At 40.3% G+C, this 17,938-nt stretch overlaps 1 protein-coding gene across 2 annotated transcripts; it reads right to left on the bottom strand.

Annotated features, from left to right (window-relative positions):
- Positions 1–3,166: 3,166 nt before the first annotated feature.
- Positions 3,167–17,224, bottom strand: PIGT (phosphatidylinositol glycan anchor biosynthesis class T). Of its 2 annotated transcripts, none has more exons than XM_034413903.3 (12): positions 16,958–17,224; positions 15,054–15,231; positions 13,123–13,250; positions 12,192–12,292; positions 11,856–11,942; positions 10,674–10,761; positions 10,490–10,587; positions 8,826–8,991; positions 8,131–8,331; positions 6,391–6,556; positions 6,211–6,294; positions 3,167–4,629 (listed from the first exon to the last, which is right to left on the bottom strand). In XM_034413903.3, exons 1-12 carry the CDS (start codon positions 17,139–17,141, stop codon positions 4,377–4,379), a joined length of 1,734 nt encoding a protein of 577 aa, XP_034269794.2. In that variant the 5' UTR covers positions 17,142–17,224; the 3' UTR covers positions 3,167–4,376. The 2 variants fall into 2 exon arrangements, with proteins under 2 accessions (XP_034269794.2, XP_034269795.2); XM_034413904.2 differs by having other exon boundaries at positions 15,054–15,145; positions 16,958–17,194.
- Positions 17,225–17,938: the final 714 nt, after the last annotated feature.

The following is a 17,938-nucleotide window of genomic DNA, read 5'->3' as shown; positions in this document are numbered from 1 at the left end:
TCAGCGTCTTAGCCACTGAGCCACGGGGAGCCCCCCATATAGAACCCGGCCAAATGAAGGCGCCCACTCCGTTCCCCCACGCCGCCAAAGCCCCGCTTATGGGGGTACACGACACAAGACACACCCTTCCCCGCACCCAGGGCTACGACATATGCTTTCAGGGTTGCCGTCGAGGGACAGAAGCGAATCCGCCGGGCTTATACCTTCCCGGCGAGAGTTGCCCTCAACACCTTCGGCAGCTCCCAACCGCGCCCCCGGCAGCTGTATTACCTGCCCTCCACGCCATAGCGCTCCGTCGCCCCTCGCCACGCTAATTCGCTCGCAGGTCTCTCGCTTGACGTAGGACCTTCAACTGTCGTTTGGGTCGTCCACCCCGGCGCCTTTTTTTTTTCCTTACAGCGCTCGCGATTCGAGCCTGGATGGATAGCCTTCGGCTTTCCGCACGAGCTTTTCATACCACTTTTTCTCTTCTGCTACAGAAATCGCCGAGCTGTTGTTCCCAAGAATCGAGGGGTGTTCCGAGCAGGCATTGTCGTAGACAACCCCACCGTCCTCGATCTGACGAGGCGAAAAGGTCCTTTCCGTTTAGGCTGGAAGCAGAAGATGCATTATAAATACTGTGCAGTCTGCAGGGAAGAGGAGGAGGAGGAGGGAAGCTGGATGGAAAGTACGGACTGGAATGCGACAGACAACGGACTTCGAAGGCGAAGTGATATGTGTGTGTGAGGGGGGGGGCTGCGCTATTGTGATGACGAAGGTGAAGCTGGTTCCCCCCGCTCTTCTTCCGTGCCTCGTTCAGTGGCGGCCACGGAAACGCTCTCCTCCGCAATACGGTAAAGGGGGGTCATTTCCCTGGAAAGGTGAGGGGCTCCATGCTGTCTGGAGCTACGGCCACAACTTGAAGTGGAAAGGGAGCAAACCCAGAATTTCAATAAGGAGAAATTTTCGGACAGTGAAAACAACCCATGGAACAGAAGTTGCCTTCAGAAGCTGTGGAAGCTTTCAAGAGGAGACTGGACTGCCATCTGTCAGAAATGGTGTAGGCAGAGTCTCCTGCTTGGGCGGGGGATGGGGGGGTTGGACTAGATGACCTACAAGGTCCCTTCCAACTCTTGTTATTCAGAATCTAAGCGGTGAGGAGACCCACACTTCGTTTGAGTTACTTTGCAGGCAGGAAGATAGCAGATCAGAGGAAAACTACTCTTACTTATTATGGTCTTCGCAGAAATATTTTTATTTGCAGAAGCTTTGGATTTTTTTCAGAGATACTGAAAAATACCTTTGTGACATTTAATTGGGGACCTGAAATTGATGCGGGAGTCTATGAACTTTGCCCGTTGGCTGTAGTGGAGAGAAAGCAATACTAATCGCTTTGTTTAAACGGACATTTGATTGTTAATGGCGGCTTCGTACGTTTGGTTTATTGTTGGTTTTTTAATTTTTTTTTTATTGTAATGGAGTTTGAGACCCCTTATGTTTAGTACGTGGAATGGCTTTTAATGAGACTGCTAGGCTGAAAGACTGTTTTTGTATTTACTTATCAAATAAATGTGTGCATGCTTATGAGTTTTATCTTGTCTTTACAGATACTCTCCCTCGCCACCCACAGAAATCGGAGAGTGCTTAGTAGTACTTTATTTAAGCTTGAGAATCTGGTGAAAGCATTAGAGTTAGATGGGAACTGCGAAAAAGAAAGTCACTGATACAATATCATTGTGGCATATTGAAATTCAGTGAATTTATGTAGCTCTAAAGATGGCCCTTGTATGATTTGCCTACCCAGCTTTGAGACTCAGCCTTGTGATTTGCAAATTGTATAGCTTGCTCATTACTTAGGTACAATTTTTGTGCAGTTATATCTCTTTTAAAAAAATTGTACTATATTTCAAATACTAGGGAAGGAATAATATCTGGGTTTATTTCATTGCATTAAATAGCTAAACAAATGCCATTTTCAAATATTGAATAGAAAGACAAAGGCATATTTAAACAAAATGGCCAGAAAGTATATATTATAAAGTTCAAATACGTTAATCTCTCTCAATATTCTGTTGCAGATACTACCTTCTGGTGGTATATAATAGCAATAGCAATAGCACTTACACTTAAACCCTGCTTAAAGTGCTTTACAGCACTCTCTTAAGTGGTTTACAAAAGCAGCATATTGCCAACACCCAACAATTTTACCAACCTTGGAAGGTTAAGTCAACCTTGAGTTGGTCCTGTTCATATAATTATCTTAATAGTTTTCAAATGTTTTTGACTCTTAATGACCACCTAACTTTTAGAGAACTAGTAAAAAAGACAATGTCCCCTTGCATAGAGCGAGCCAGTCAGTCATAAATTCAAAAACCTGAACTCCAATGCGGTAGCAGTAGGATCAGCAAATAGAATAAGTTAATGTTCCAGTGAATTACCTTTTGTAACAAGGTTAATGGTTAAATGGTGTTAAATATGTAAATTCATGTGGTTAGATTATAGAACATACAAAGTAGATCCATTGCTGATAATAGTAATGAACTTTCTTTGAAACTCATCAAGAGCAGGCCATGGCTAGCAATTTGCCTTTCAGGTGTAGATTAAGTTATTTTGGAGAGAATAAAAAAAATCTGAATGCAATGTGGCTTTGAACAGAGATTTAATTTTTTTTCTGGACCAAAGGTCACATTTCAACTTTACAATATTTATTTGTAGATTTAATTCAGATGGCTATCCAAGCAGAATTGCAGCTCTAGGCAGCTAATATCTGCTCAAACAGCAAACAGGATCAAACAAAGCAACCTAAAAGCCCATTGCCTCTGAGGCAGGTCATGTATCTTGCCTAATCATCCCTTAAAGAAACACCCAAGTGGAAGTGCTTCACAAAATGCTGGCAAGATGTAGGCCATCTGGATCACAGGTGTATGCTGTTCCACAGGGAAGGCACCATGGCAGAGAGGATGTGTCTCTTGGTCCCATCAAATGATGTTGCTTAATAGAAGGGACCTGGAGCATGCCCACTTTGTTGGATCATGTGAGAAAGTCTCCCAGATCTGGGAGGCCTTAGAACCCATAGCACTCAGATTTAGTGTGAGCTTCTTCCTCTCTACAAAACCCTCTCAGCTTCTGGACATCAACAATGAACAATATTTAACTCAGAGTTCAATAAAGATGAGACAGTGCGCTGTTTTGGGTGTTGCATCTTTAATCAGAATCGTTTTAGCTATTCACAAACTTTATCGCCACTGTACATACTTGTAGCTTTCTTTGCAATACTGCAAAAAGTGCTTTCCACTGCCTTTCTCTAGAATGCTTTTTCAACTTCTCAGTCTAATTTACAGACTAGGTATTCCCTGGCAGTCTCTCATCCAAGTACTATCCAAGTCTAATTCTCTTAGCTTGTCACCATCAACCAAAATAACAGTATCTTTCAGATTGGATTGGTGGACATGGGATAAAAACTGGCAAATTTTCTAATCTATCCTTTGACCAATTTCCTTATCTTGCATGGATTTCTTTGCGTTTGCTCACGTGAAAGTTTTGCTTGGCTATCAGGCAGTATGGTACATGGAAGACTGATTAAAATGATCTTTATGAAGACCTTAATATCACTTGTCAATTATATATTGAAACCTTTTTAAACAGTTTTTGTTTGCATACAAACAGCGTTCATTTCCCAATTTAGATTATCATCTTAATCTAAATCCTAGGGGTATCACTAGTCCAGCACCATGGTTTGTTCTGTTTTAGAATATTCTTTGTCCAGGTCGCTCATGCTCTTAAGTCACAAACTGTTATGGAGATTTCTAGAAGCTGCATTCTCCAGTGACAACTGCATCGGTTTGCTTTGAATTGTTTTTTCCTCTAAAATAGCAATTTGCCAAAATTTAATATGTATGCAGAATGCCCTCAAGCACAAATCTATATAAATATTTTATGTGTTTCTTCTCTCTTACGCCCACCAACACAGCGTTGATGCATTGCTCTCAAAAAATTCTGCCTTCAATTAAGTTGCACATGGCAATTAAAAGTGCAAGCTCAGTATGTATACAGGGCAATTGAAGTAAATTAGCTAATGAGATAAGAGTGGTTCTACTTTACCAAAACCAAGGAGATAAAAATTCAAGAGCAATTCTGGCTTATTTGAAGTTGTCTTTCCAGATAATGTAAACATCTTCAAGAGAGTAACCTTATGCCCTGGGCATTTTTATTTACAGTCCTGAGATCAGCAATGAAGAAAGCTATCCAACAACCATGAAAAACAATCCGTAACAAGAAAATAAATTAAGTCTTGCAAAAGGTACCCTGCTTCAACCATCTACCTTTTCACAAGTTGGCCCTTCATTTCTTGGCTGGAGAGTTCCTAAAGCTTTCAGAAGTACATGCACCAACTGTCCTCAGAGAGGTGGTACACCTCTTATTTTACGAATTATGTTTGCCAGGCGCTTGGCTAGGCCTCCTTTCTTAGGTTCTTCCACATGGAACGTTCTGGTCAGAAGATTGTAAAAGGAGCCATAGCACACAGCTACCACAGTGCAAGTCAGGCAGATCACATTATATGGCATGCTAAAATCTGGTGTTGGCAGATTCACCAGGAGAGGTTCAGTGTAGAGACGTACAAAGTAGCTGGAGCCATCAAAGGAAGGAAATCTGGGAAATTAAAAAAATCAGAAGTTTAAAATCAGAGTTTAAGATACAAGTATTTTTGAGTCAAGCCCAACTTCTGGTGACCAGTGCAATTTTCTTTGCAGATTATAGATCTGATAAACCATCTGATCCTCCAACATGCATTTCAACTTTGCTATTCTGGAATCCAGTAGCCATGACCTAACCCGGTATGATCCCATAGCTTCTGAAATCTGCTATGGTGAGGTAGACAGCGCCACTGGCTGAGGAAGATTAAAGATATATAACTTTTTTCTGTCCTAGCTGTGTCCAGTGCTTTAACATGCACAAACTACCATAAATATTTAGGGTGAGGCTTCATTCAGGAATTGGACATTTACTTCATATGGTATTAGTGTTCAAATAGGATTACACATATGAATACAACATATTTTGGGCATAACATTCCCACTTATATGAAGATAATGACTCCTGCAAGTATTATCTTGCTTCAGCAGCAAAGAAAATACTCAAGAGACAAATCACAAGCACTGTTGCATGCAGAAGGCTTCCAAATTCAAGTGCTGGTGATCCAGGTTAGAATACCAGGCAATTGGGGGGTGGGGGGAAGGAAATCAGTGTTTAAGAAACTGCACAGTGTTGCTGTCAGCCTTATCCAATCTGAAACCCTCCATAAAAGTAGTTTTTGACTTACAATGACAATTGGAACTGCAATTTCCATTGCTAAGCAATGCAATTGTAAACCATGGCTGCAATGCTTACAAATGACAATCTCTGCAGTCATAGTTGCCGTCATTGGAAGTCACAATCATAGGGCTGGAAGGGACCTTTGGAGGTCTTCTAGTCCAAACCCTTATTCCTTCCTTGACAAATGGTTATCCAATCTTTTCTTGAAAACCTTCAGCAATGGATCAGCCACAACTTCAGGAGGCAAGCTGTTCTACTGATTAATTTTTTCCACTATCAGGAAATTTCTCTTTAATTCCAGGTTAGATCTTCCTCTGATAAGCTTCCATCCATTGCTGCTTCTATCCTCAGGTGCTATGGAGAATAAATTGACTCCCCTCTTCCGTAGGACACCCCTTCAAATATTTGAAGATGGCTAAGCCTTCTCTTTGTTAGGCTAGACATACCTGGTTCCCTTAGCCATTCACCGCACCGTTTAGCCTCCGCATGATGTTTGTTGCTTTTCTCTTACCATCTTTGTTGCTCTTCTCTGCACTCTTTCTAGGATCTCAGCATCTCTTTTGTGTCATGGTGACACGAAATGGGCACAGTATTCCAAGTGTGGCCTTATTAGTGCAGTATAGGATGGTACTATTCACTTCTTGTGATCGTAATCAGAAGGTTGCAAGGTTTTGTTATTATAACCAATCTCAATAAAAGTAGTTTTAGCCTTCCTGGTCTGGTCTACCCAATGGAGCTGGCAAGAACAGGCAATAAATATCTTGGGGAGAATGGAACAGATAATGACTAAATGGCCAAACAATGAAAACTGGTGTAAGCAGCTTCCCATGTTCAATAGCACTACATAAAGCAGCAATGTCAACTCTACACATTTCCCACTTTCCACCCTCCTTCATTTGCCAAGGTTTAGGGACTTACAGTGAAGCAAAAAGTGGTTTTATATCTTCATCTTCCTCTTTTATGGCAATGGTGCTTGGCACTAGGGCACTTAAGACAGATGGGCTAAAAACCAGAGAAAAAGAAAATTAAGGTTATAAGCCCCTTCAGGAAAAGCAGTTAAGGATTCAAAGAGATGGAGCACAGACTGTCCCCGCTTACCTCACATAAAAGCCGTGGTTGGGGTCAGGTGTGTATTCGGTCCACTTGAGCAAGGCTCTCTCAAACTGGATGTTGATCTTGGTGACTGAGTTTGCTGGTAATTGAATCAACATTTCCAGGAGATGGGGACGCTTTCGGTCCTGTGCTGGCTGATAATGTATATAACCTAATACCAGAGAAATGCAATCAGCATTTCAGATAAACAAAATCCTTCCTTGAGGCTCATATAAATATATTGACAAATGTTCTTGCTTAGGCCCAGATGATCTCCACAACACTTCTTTAGAGCAGATCACAATGCTCCACTTTAATCCTTTGGAACGCAATCAGAATCTTAATTCATTTGTGGAAAAAAAAACCAAATCCAGTATAGGACTGTACTGGCTGGCTAAAAAGCCAAACAGAATACAGTAGGGCTTATTTCCAAAGTAACAGGTAATTTATTTTTATTTTTAATCCTTTAAAAAAGTGATGTGTTAATAGTCCTAAGAAAATGTATAAAGATATTGATGAAATCAATACAAAAACAATCATGTTATATAGCAAATTACTGTAGTTGCCAAAATGGATATCCTCTATTGCAGGGGTCTCCAACCTTGGCAACTTTAAGACTTCTGTCACTCAATTACATATTGCCACTTTAATGCTGCATTGCAGATGCTGTCAAAATTCTGAATCAATGCCTGAATGCTGTATCTGAATCAAATGAAAGTAGCTTGGATTAAATCTAACAAGATGGAGTTGCTTGTCATCAAAAGCTATCACTATAATCGAGGAACATTTATCCTGCGAATAATGCTGAGTGGAGGAGCTGGTTTATGAGCTGGGGGCTTCTTGTTTAAACAGCGAAAGTTGTGATCGGGGAAGCCCTTCAGCTCATGCATCACCTTCAACCGTACCAGGACAGTTACCTGTAGCTGGTACAAGTTATATCTGGAACAAAATGTGCCGGCCACATCTTAATAAAATAATCCTGTCAGAACACCAATATTTGTCTATTAGGGCAATTAAATTATTGGACATTTATATACTAGTTATATGTCGAGCTGATATCTGGCTCAACACTGAGGTTTTTAATAACTGTACATTGTATTTTGTTTTTTTCTATATGTAACTTTGTTGTACATCATCCCATCTCTTCATTGAGATAGGCCATAAATGTTGTAAATGAATAACTTTGCCTCTAATCTTGCTATGAGGCTTCCTGCCTGTTCAGCAGTTTTGATACAATTGGAATAAATGAATTTACACACCCTAATTCTTTGTTCTGGGCTTATAAATCAGAAATTTATGGCTAGATGCAAATAAATATGTAATGGAATAGTTACATGCAGATTGCTAAACGGGGGCTTAGAAAGTAAACCCAAATAATGGCTCTGCATATTACTTTCTTTGCTCCATTGATAGCTTTCGTTTATATGAATCAGAATAATTATGCCAGAGATTCTCTTTGAAACAATATAGAACCGTGATTTAAACAAGTGTGGATTTCAAGTCCAGAGCTCGCAATCAGCTGTATAAACTAAGATTTCCAACATTCTGAAAATTGTAACAATCAGCCCTAAAGGTGGATGGTAATCTTGGGCAATTCCCTAGATCTAAGTACCAATGGATACAAATTAGTTGTGGAGCAAAGAAAAAACTAAGCAACAATTCTGCATTTCCACTATTCTCTTCCAAAGGATTTCTTTTTCTAAAAAGAGAAGGATTAGAAGAAGCATGGGAGAATTTCTATCTTACTTGGTTTATTTTCCTTTCCTTTCGTAATAATGGTCAAGGTATGAATGTAGAGCCGTAGGTACCAGGGCACAGTCTCTAGCAGAAGCACAGGGAAAGCTCGATACGGATGTGTGTTATACACAAGAGTGCTGATTTCTCCTGTCTGGAGACCATAACCACTCACATAGCGCTGAGCATGGAGCACTGGTCCTGCCAAGCCCACTGAAGGAAAACAAATTAGACGAGTTAGAAACTCAGCTTTAGCACCTGTATGAAATGAAATACACCTAAAGCAATACCTCAGAAGAAAAACTCAATTTCTTTACTTACATAGGATTTCCCCATTGTTTACCTATTGAGAACAAGAACTATTGTTTCCTACTTTTTGAATGTGACCAAATCACTGCTTGATGATTTAGACACTTTTTAATGAGAGGACAATAAACAACTTCTCTGAATTTCTAGAGTTTTTGTACTGTCTCTTTAAAGAAATTTCTCCTGGATGGTTGGGAATACTACCGGATTTTGTACTGCTGTCCCACTTCAAAATAAACAATATTTTGAAATGCCCATGGATAAAATTCAGCTCTAAAGTATTAGGCCATGGGAGCGTGTGAGGACTAATTAAGTATTAGTCCTAGTTAATAGATTTAACTGACAGAGTGCAATGGTCTCCTTTATGCCATTAAAATAGCCAAGAATCACTGATCACTCACAATTATCCTGAGGCCGTTTCCATTTCAATAGCACATTGAGGTTGCGAGATGTGTTGAAGAGTGTTGGATTCAGAAGGTCATAGACTGCATAAGTTCTCCTGTCTCCCTGGACTGATGCTTCATAGACAGATAAAGGAGTTGGGGAAACATCCAGGAACTCTTGCGCCTGAGAATATAAGCACACTCATTTGCTTTGTGCCAATATATGACATCCTCATCATACCACAGCTAGCAAAAACATGCTCAACACCTCCTTCCTTGTGTGCATTCCAGAGCAAGTTCTTATGTTTATAAAGGCAACTAGACACAAGTTGTTGAGACAGCCTCTCTGTGTATTCGGTATCACAACTTCCCAAGTTCTCCAATTCATTGAAAATTCTACCACTGAAACTGCTCTTCTAAGCAGCACATGGAAATATGACAGCTGAAAAGCAAACATGGTAAGTCACAGGTACTCTTTCTATGCACTGAATGTGTGTATCCATTATAATAATAATTCTTCAATAGAGCGTGTAATAACCATTTCAAAAATCAATTAAAACATCAGAATGTGTAATGAAACCTGTAATTATAAATCTTTACATATAAAATTACAGCAGCATGTTCACCTAGTTAAAAAAAAAACACCAATTTAGATCCACTAAAGCAATAAAACCAAGTAAGATACCTTCACCAAGTAAGGCACTTCCTACACACTACCAAAACTACAAAAAAAAAAATATCTACAAAAAGTAAAAATGACAGTACAATATTTTTTTTTACATGACACTGCCTTCACCAACAATCAGATTTTACTATTATAAGTATAAAGCATTTCAACTGCAAAAAGCTAAATTCCTTGAGCACACCTGAAACTCACTCAGTCCATTTACATGGGGAGCTTCCATCAGGATTTTTTCACCCAACTAGAGGTCAGTCTACAGTCCTTTTCAGGGAATGGTTACACTATGGAAATACTGATAAAGCTGGGAATCTTGTACTGAAGAGGGCAACCTTTTGCATCCCTGCCCCAGCCATTATTTTGATGCAGATACTGCAGATCACATTACTGAAATTTGTACGTGCTAGTCGTTCCCAACTCTAGGGGGCAGTGCTCATCTCCGTTTCAAAGCTGAAGAGCCAGTGCTGTCCAAAGATGTCTCTGTGGTCATGTGGCTGGCATGACTAAACGCCAAAGGCACACGGAACACTGTTATTTTCCCACCAAAGGTGGTCCCTATTTTTCTACTTGCATTTTTTACATGGTATTGAACTGCAAGGTTGGCAGAAGCTGGGACAAGTAACGGGAACTCACCCTGTTTCGCAGCACTAGGGATCTTAGCCACTGAGGCACCATGTCCCTTAGATTTTACCTAATTTTTAAATTTTAATTAATTTTTAATTTAATTTAAATTTAATTTGATTTTTACTTTTTACTTTTAATTATTTTAATTATTTAATTTAATTTTAATTATTTTAGATAATTACATTTTACTTAAAGGAACCACTCAAAAGTCTAGAAAGTCTTAACAAAACAAGTCCTGTTCTCTCCAGTGGCATTGACCTGATCCCTCCTAATTCCTGGTCTTTTTTTAGTCTTATTCAGATAAAAAAACCAACAGTGCCCAGCTTATTAACATTACATCTATATTCAAACATGGTTGACCAAAAAAAAAAAAAGTTACCTGGGTTTTGCTGGAAATATCAACATAAACCTTGCTTTGAGATGCCAGAGGACAGGCTTCAGTGAGGGTACGAGAGAAAATTTTTAAGAGCGACCAGTCTGAAGAGAGAATGACACAAGATCAAATAAAGAGATGAATCCAGGCCAGCAATGTATACCAATGCAGAGACAGTAGCCTGAATTACCTTTCTTTCCCTGGGCACTGGCAAAACTATCAAAGACAACAGTGAGAATCTGCCTGAGTTCCCAAGATAAGCTCAGACAAGATTTGTCCTGAAAGAAAAAGGCAAAGGGAGAAAAAACACCCACATTTTAAAAAGCCAGCATGTTAAAGACTATAATAATCTGAAAATTCTTCCCAAAATTTCGAGAGTAATCTGCCCCAAGAATTGTAAATATGCTAGCAAAACAAATTTTACACATGGAAAATCCTAAGACATATAAATAAGGTCTCATATCCAACATAAAGATATACAGGGATAACTTTCTTCTTTTGGTTCTTAAGAGCCCCAATATAACTGCTTGGAACTTTTTGCTAAACTTGCTCATTGCCAGTTTTAATTTTTCAGAACCAGTCTTTTATTCAGCTTGGATTTAAATGGAGGCATATTACTTGGTGGTATTTTTGCCTGTTAGAAAACAGTCACCATCGTGCAGCCAGTGCTTTACTCCTGATATCTGTGCACTCCAACATCTAATAAAACTCTTATAAACACACCACCAAAACAAATAAGAAAATAAGAAAACCCAACTTAATAGCTGAGGCAAAACATTGGATCACTGAGTCAGTCAATGTATGGCATTGATAATGTTACCTAGTCAGGTAATGAAATGTTTGCAAGCAGACAACAAAGCTCAGAGAACTCCAAGGGCTCCTCAGTCAACGAAGTTGATGGTGGAAGATTCAGGTCAGATAAAACCAAGTATCTTCTGAATCTAGCTCATAGTAAATCCCATAATATAACTGGAGGATGCAAATATAGCAATGACCATCAACTTGGAAATTTAAAAGGGAATTGCCATATAATTTTGTGGACATTAGGCTAATCAGTCATTTCTGCTTATGAGGGTTATATTTTACCTCAGGTGTTAGAGGAAACTGCCACTAAATACCAACTGTTGTGGATCACAGTCGAAGTGTTGTACTTGTGATTTTCAAAGATATCAGATTGATCATGGTGGTAATAGAGTGCCAAACTAGTTAAACATCTGGACTGATTTACCCATTTTTTTAAATTTAATTTTTAAGAGGTCCACCTTCGACTATATTAGGAAGTAAGATTATAGATTCAGCATTATCAGTCTTGGGCATTCTGTCCTCCTCAACTCTTTCAGTAGACAGATGAACCAAACATCCAAAAACCCACCCTGCAGATGGGACGGATGTGCACAGCCTGGGAATGGTAACTGCTATGGAACAGTCGCTCAGCCTTCAGCAGAACAGCCAGGCCAGCCTGGAAAATAAAAAGAAGCCTTTTTTTCTGCAGAATCCAAAAGTAGTTTACGAACTATGCAACTACTGTATGTACATATGATAGTATGGTACAATTCTAAGTTACACATACCCATCAAAGAAGAGACAAAACCCCTGAAGCGATTGTTGCAGATATCCAAATAATATTTACAAGAGTGAAAGAATTCCAGGGGTCAAAGGACATGCTGCTGCTTTAAGACTCAACTACTGCAGCTAACACACGTCTCACCTTTGAGCTGCAAGGCAACAGCTTCTTCCAGGGTGTGAGATTTTCAGTGCATACAACTTCACGGGGCAAGACAGCGTATCGTAGGAAACGATGATCTGTTACTGAACGAGGGAGCCAAAGATTAGAACCTTCCCAAACTTGGATTTTGCTAGGGATTATGGGAATTAAAAGTCCAGCACACTCAGAAGTCCCAAGCAGGGAACACCTGGGTGAGAAGGTTTATAGACATATGCCTATCCCCTGTAAATATAGATGGTTCCAAGGGTATACTGAAGAAATCTGCACCTTGACTATTATTGAAATCTAGTCAACCTTTAGCCTCTTCCTTTTTTATTATTTCTGTAAATGACATTATCCCACATATAATAGCATACAGTATATGGGTTATTATGTTGCTGATGGACTGGATTTCTTGTACTTCTTGTATTCCTCAGATCAGTCCTGGAGGATTGAGGGGATGCAGAGAGAAAAGAAGAGAAACTACTGTTGAACAAGCAATATCTGTTTGTAAAATGCTTGAGAAACATGGAAATGTCTCAACTACAGTAACTCAATCAAGAACTCTTCCTAAGAAGGCTGAATAGTAATTTCAGTGAGGTTTGCAAAAGCTGTTAAAACCCCTTTTGTTCCTTGTGGCTTTCTAATAATTATTAGCTACATTCTTTTTTCTTTCTTTCTTTTTTTTTGGCTGCATGTCATTTTAAATTAAAGAATGTCAGTGTTCTATATTGTAAATTGCCAGAATTACAATACCTTTAATGATTTTTTTCCAATTATCCAAGAACCCAGATTTTTTAAATAGCACTTTTCAATAAACTATTTTTATGTTACTCTTAAATTTTAATTGACTTTGGAGAATACCCATAAAATTTGTTTTATAAGACCCTTTACATCTATAAGTAATAAATATGATGAATAAATATAAACTCACCATTCACCAGTCCCAGGGGTTTGAAGGATGCAGTTGGGATGATTGTGTTGGTAGAATCAATGAAGTTCAAAGAGGCACAGAATATTCCTGAGAGGATGTTACTAAGATCATTCCAAGCTTTGTCAACACTACAAAAAGAAAATATAGTAAGCATGGTAATATGCTTGTGAAGGAGTTATCTGAAATTTTAAAAAAATGTATTTGTTAAAACATTTAAAGCAATTTCATCTTTAAAATGTTAAGTTGTGTTTACAGATTTACGCTTTATTTTAATGCAATTTTTGTGGCAGAGAATTCCAGTATCTAAAATTTGAAAAATATGCATCAGAAGCTTGGGCGTTGTTACCTAGAAACAAAGCAAGCAGTAACAGTCACAATAGTAATATACCATTGAAAACTAGTCATGTTCACAATCTCTGACTGGATTTACCCTAAACCAGAGGTCTAAGGCTTTTAAAAAAATGTTTTGGCTAGTGAGCATACCTGAAACTTTCAGAATGTATTGCAAGTACTCCATCTGTTGGTGCTTAGAGATGTCAACATACATGTGCAGTAGTCACATATAACTAGTCATTCAAGATCAGCTCCAAAGTACATTGCCACATTAATGTCCATGGGCCCGTTACAAATGGTATCTTTCTCCAAGCACCAAGTTTTACCCTAGATTTGATTTTTGTTCTGAGGGCAATAGTCTGTGGATGGAAGAGCCACAGGTGACTTCTTTTTAAAGGGATGATCACTATTTGGTTAAATGTCTGAGAGATAAAGGGCTGATTGTAAAAGCCACCCATGGCAGCTTCTGGATCCTACAAATTTGCTTACAGGTCACCTACTGTGGCATCAACAAAACTTTTGATTGAGGGTTTGATGGTGGACTGGAACGTTATACCATCTCAACCCATAGGCTGTTTCACTCCTTGTGACTTCTGCCTATTCATCAAGGTTATAGGTCTGCTTGGTCTACCAAGGAGTTACAGGCAATGAAGGAGGCAGGGAAATGCCTGGAGTATGAGTAGTGGAAATACAAAACCAAGTATGAGCAGATTTCCGCTTAGAGGATATTGCATTATGTTTGCCTTATAACATAGGGTGGTGAATAAGAGTTTCCTTATTCTTTCTCCTCACTGCACCTGCAGAAAAGAGAGCTGTTCCTGGGACTGCAGAATCAGCCAAGGCCTTCTATAGGGTTGCCATGCCCTCAGCAGCCAACTATAACAACTGATTTTTTCTCACCCATATGTACAAGTAGATCAAAGACACCCTTAGTGAAAAAAGCAGAAAAGATACCAGCACATGATACCACTGCTAAACTATAAACCATCATTTATAAACCTGTAACAAGCCCTCCCCCAATGATGGATTCATACATGATAAGCCAAAAGAACCCCAAACTGATTATGGTTTAATATATGTGCAATTCATGCTCACATATGATGGATATGAATAATGGACGATCAGATCAAGCCTTTCCCAGCTCTCTGGAATGTATTACATTATATTTTCCACCATCCTCTGTACATATGGTCAAACTGACAGAAGCCAATCAGACATACCTATAAATGGTGAGAAAGAACTAACATGGCCCTTCTGGAGGCTCCCATTGACTGAAGACTTATGGAAATCGCAATTTCCGTACCAGCCTTTAAATAAATAACCAAATACAAGTAACCAAGCAAAAAAGGAAGGCTGAGGTCACTTTTATATAGTTGCTCTTAATTGTCACAGCTCATGTAGGGTAAGTGGCTAAAGCTTTAGGTCAGGATCCATAAAGCCCAGGTTCAGTAACTCACTAGATTTACTGAAGTTTTCTTTTAGCCCAACCTACTTCACAGGCTTTCTACTGAGAAAAAAAAATCAGTTGGAGGAGTTCTACCCAGGATATAAGCAAATCAAATAAATACATAAACGAATGGAGACTGTGACCTACTTACTCTGAGACGGTGTCCTGGAACCAGACCCAAAGTTCTGCGCCTGCAGGAGCTTGCAAGTAGGGCTGTCCCCAGCTCCGTGTCCGCCAGAAGCCCTGAGTGAGGGAGAGGTGTAACTCGCGCACTGAATATTTGGAAATAAGCTGGCCCAGAGCCTTAGGGAACAGCCGATAATGGGAGACTGGGAGAAAATGGAGACGGAATGGGAAAGCAAAGTGAGAATAGCATCCCTTCTCTCCCACGCCTATCTGCCCCACCTTTTATCTGTCCCTCCGCAAATGTCTATGGAGATTCTCAGTCACCCAGTTGTCCCAAAAGGTGCTTTTTTCAGAAGGCAACTGGATTTTGGGGGGGGGGGGTTCCTTGAAGACGTCTCGCTTCTCATCCAAAAACCAAAGAAGCATCCTGGATGAGCAGCAAAACATCTTCAAGAAAAACAAAGAAAGTCCAGTTGCCTTTTGAAAAAAAGCACCTTTGGGCTCAGTGGCTAAGACGCTGAGCTTGTTGATCGAAAGGACGGCAGTTCAGCAGTTCGAATCCCTAGTGCCGCATAACGGGGTGAGCTCCTGTTACTTGTCCCAGCTTCTGCCAACCTAGCAGTCCGAAAGCACGTAAAAAAATGCAAGTAGAAAATTAGGGATCACCTTTGGTGGGAAGGTAACAGTGTTCCGTGCACCTTTGGCGTTTGGTCATGCTGGCCACATGACCATGGAGATATCTTCAGACAGTGCTGCCTCTTCGGCTTTGAAACGGAGATGAGCACCGCCCCCTAGAGTTGGGAACGACTAGGGGAACCTTTACCTTTACCTTATCCTCCAGTTAAAGCAATGGCTGCTATTACTTAGACTATTAAATAGATTCATCCCTAGCCTCTTCTGTCACCCGGCATCCTTCAGACTGGTTGCAACCACACACTCCAGAAACCCTATCCTAAACCTAAAGGGTGGGAAAGGTGCCCAGCTGGAGGAGAAGGCACTTTTTTTAGGTAGAAACCACCAGTTACAACAGGAAGTCAACCTACTGCGGGAAACAGGAAGCCTGTCGCTGTTTCAAACTTTACAATAATGACCGGGATCAATTAAAAACCCTCGTCCCAAGCAGCCACGCTTACAAGACCACCATTTTCAATATTTTATTTCTTTAATAAAAATATCAAATCAATATGTGAACAGTGTGGCACCTGGGCGCCCTACATTTCCAGTACAAACAAAAACTGATCAGATTAAACATTATTACTAAAATATTTTAATATTTTAAAATACTCTTCCAATATTTTATTTTTTCCCCAAGTTTTTTTTTTAATTTTTTTATATAAAAATGTCAAATCAATGTGTGAACGGTGTGGCACCTGGGCGCCCTACATTTCCAGTACAAACAAAAACTGTTCAGATTAAACATTATTACTAAAATATTTTAATATTTTAAAATACTCTTCCAATATTTTATTTTTTCCCCAAGTTTTTTTTTTAATTTTTTTATATAAAAATGTCAAATCAATGTGTGAACGGTGTGGCACCTGGGCGCCCTACATTTCCAGTACAAACAAAAACTGATCAGATTAAACATTATCACTGCATTATCTTAATATTTTAAAATACTCTTCCAATATTTTAAACGGGAGCGAGCGCATCAAGTTTCCGAGGATTTCGAGAGCGGGGAACCCGGAGGGCATCATCGAGGCTTTTTCTTACAAAACCCCTTTTCGAAAGAAGCCACAACAGGCGAAGCTGCTCCCTGTTCCTACAAACGAGGATTCCCAAAGGGCAGGAAAACTACACATCGGGTGCCCAGAATGCACAGACCTACCCAGGTGCGCGCAGCCACCTGCCCTGTCGCCGCCACCCCCCCCCACTTCCCCCCCAAGGCTCTGCTAGCATCCCGAGTCTCCGCGGCGGGTCCTCCCTTACCGCCGCCACGCTGCAGGTCCGAGTCCCAGCGGGTGCGGAATTGGAACGTAGCAGCCACATCGCCGGAAGGCAGCGGACTCAGCACCAGCTCTTCTCGCAGGGAGTCCCGAGGGGGCTGGGCGGCGCTCTCCGCCGACCCCGAGGCCCAAAGCAGGAGGCCCAGCAGCGAAACGGCCACCTCCATTCTCGCCGCGCCAAGGAAGACGAAGCTCCGCCTCTCCCCGGCTCTAGCTGGTCAACAGAGTGCCGGCGAGCCTCGGAAACTCCGCCCCCTCTTTCTCCCTTTGGCCAATAGGAACTCTCCTTGTGATAACGTAGAGGCAAGATTATAGAGCGACGTGTCTCTTTTGTGTTTTCTTATATTCCGAGTCCGCAAAGGAGAGGATAACTCTCAAATGATCTAAATCAGGGGTCTCCAACCTTGGCAACTTTAAACTTGGAGGACTTCAACTCCCAGAATTCCCCAGCCAGCTTTGCTGGAAAAGGGAAGCTTTGCTGGCTGGGGAATTCTGGGAGTTGAAGTCCTCCAAGCTTGAAATTGCCAAGGTTGGAGACCCCTGCAAACCGGTGTTTCTTAACTTCCCACTTTTAAAAATTATGGAGGACCCCAAAAGAGCTTTTGTTTTGTATGGGTTACCTTTATTAATATTTACCATATTAAAATATGAAAAGGATGCACTCATAGAATATTTATTTATCGAATTATTTAAAAAATAATAGTATATTAAATCCATGGGATATTAAGATAAGTAATACTGTGTTTTCCCGAAAATAAGACCCTGTCTTATATTTTTTTTGAACCCCGAAATAAGCACTTATTATTTTTGAGGAGGTCTTATTATTTTGGGGCGTGTGGAGGAAACCAGAGGAAATAGCGAGGACCGGCTGCGCATGCATTTAAATATTTTCAGGAAGGGCTTATTTTCAGGGTGGGCTTATTTTAGTGCATGCGCTCAAAAGCCCGATTGGCCTTATTATCAG

The sequence above is a fragment of the Pantherophis guttatus genome, chromosome 3 (genome assembly GCF_059756535.1).
Source record: "Pantherophis guttatus breed Tessera chromosome 3, ASM5975653v1, whole genome shotgun sequence".
Taxonomy (NCBI): Eukaryota; Metazoa; Chordata; class Lepidosauria; order Squamata; family Colubridae; genus Pantherophis; species Pantherophis guttatus.
The sequence above is the reverse complement of the archived record's forward strand: the minus strand, read 5'-3'. Positions and strand labels throughout refer to the sequence as shown.

What these genes read in the sequence shown, in the direction of transcription:
- PIGT (XM_034413903.3), bottom strand. Translation starts at nt 17,141, where the DNA reads ATGGAGGTGGCCGTTTCGCTGCTGGGCCTCCTGCTTTGGGCCTCGGGG. An exon ending in TGTTGCCTTGCAGCTCAAAG is followed by an intron (nt 11,943 to 12,191) that starts GTGAGACGTGTG and finishes TTTATTTTCCAG; the next exon opens with GCTGGCCTGGCTGTTCTGCT. An exon ending in AACCACGGCTTTTATGTGAG is followed by an intron (nt 6,295 to 6,390) that starts GTAAGCGGGGAC and finishes TCTGGTTTTTAG; the next exon opens with CCCATCTGTCTTAAGTGCCC.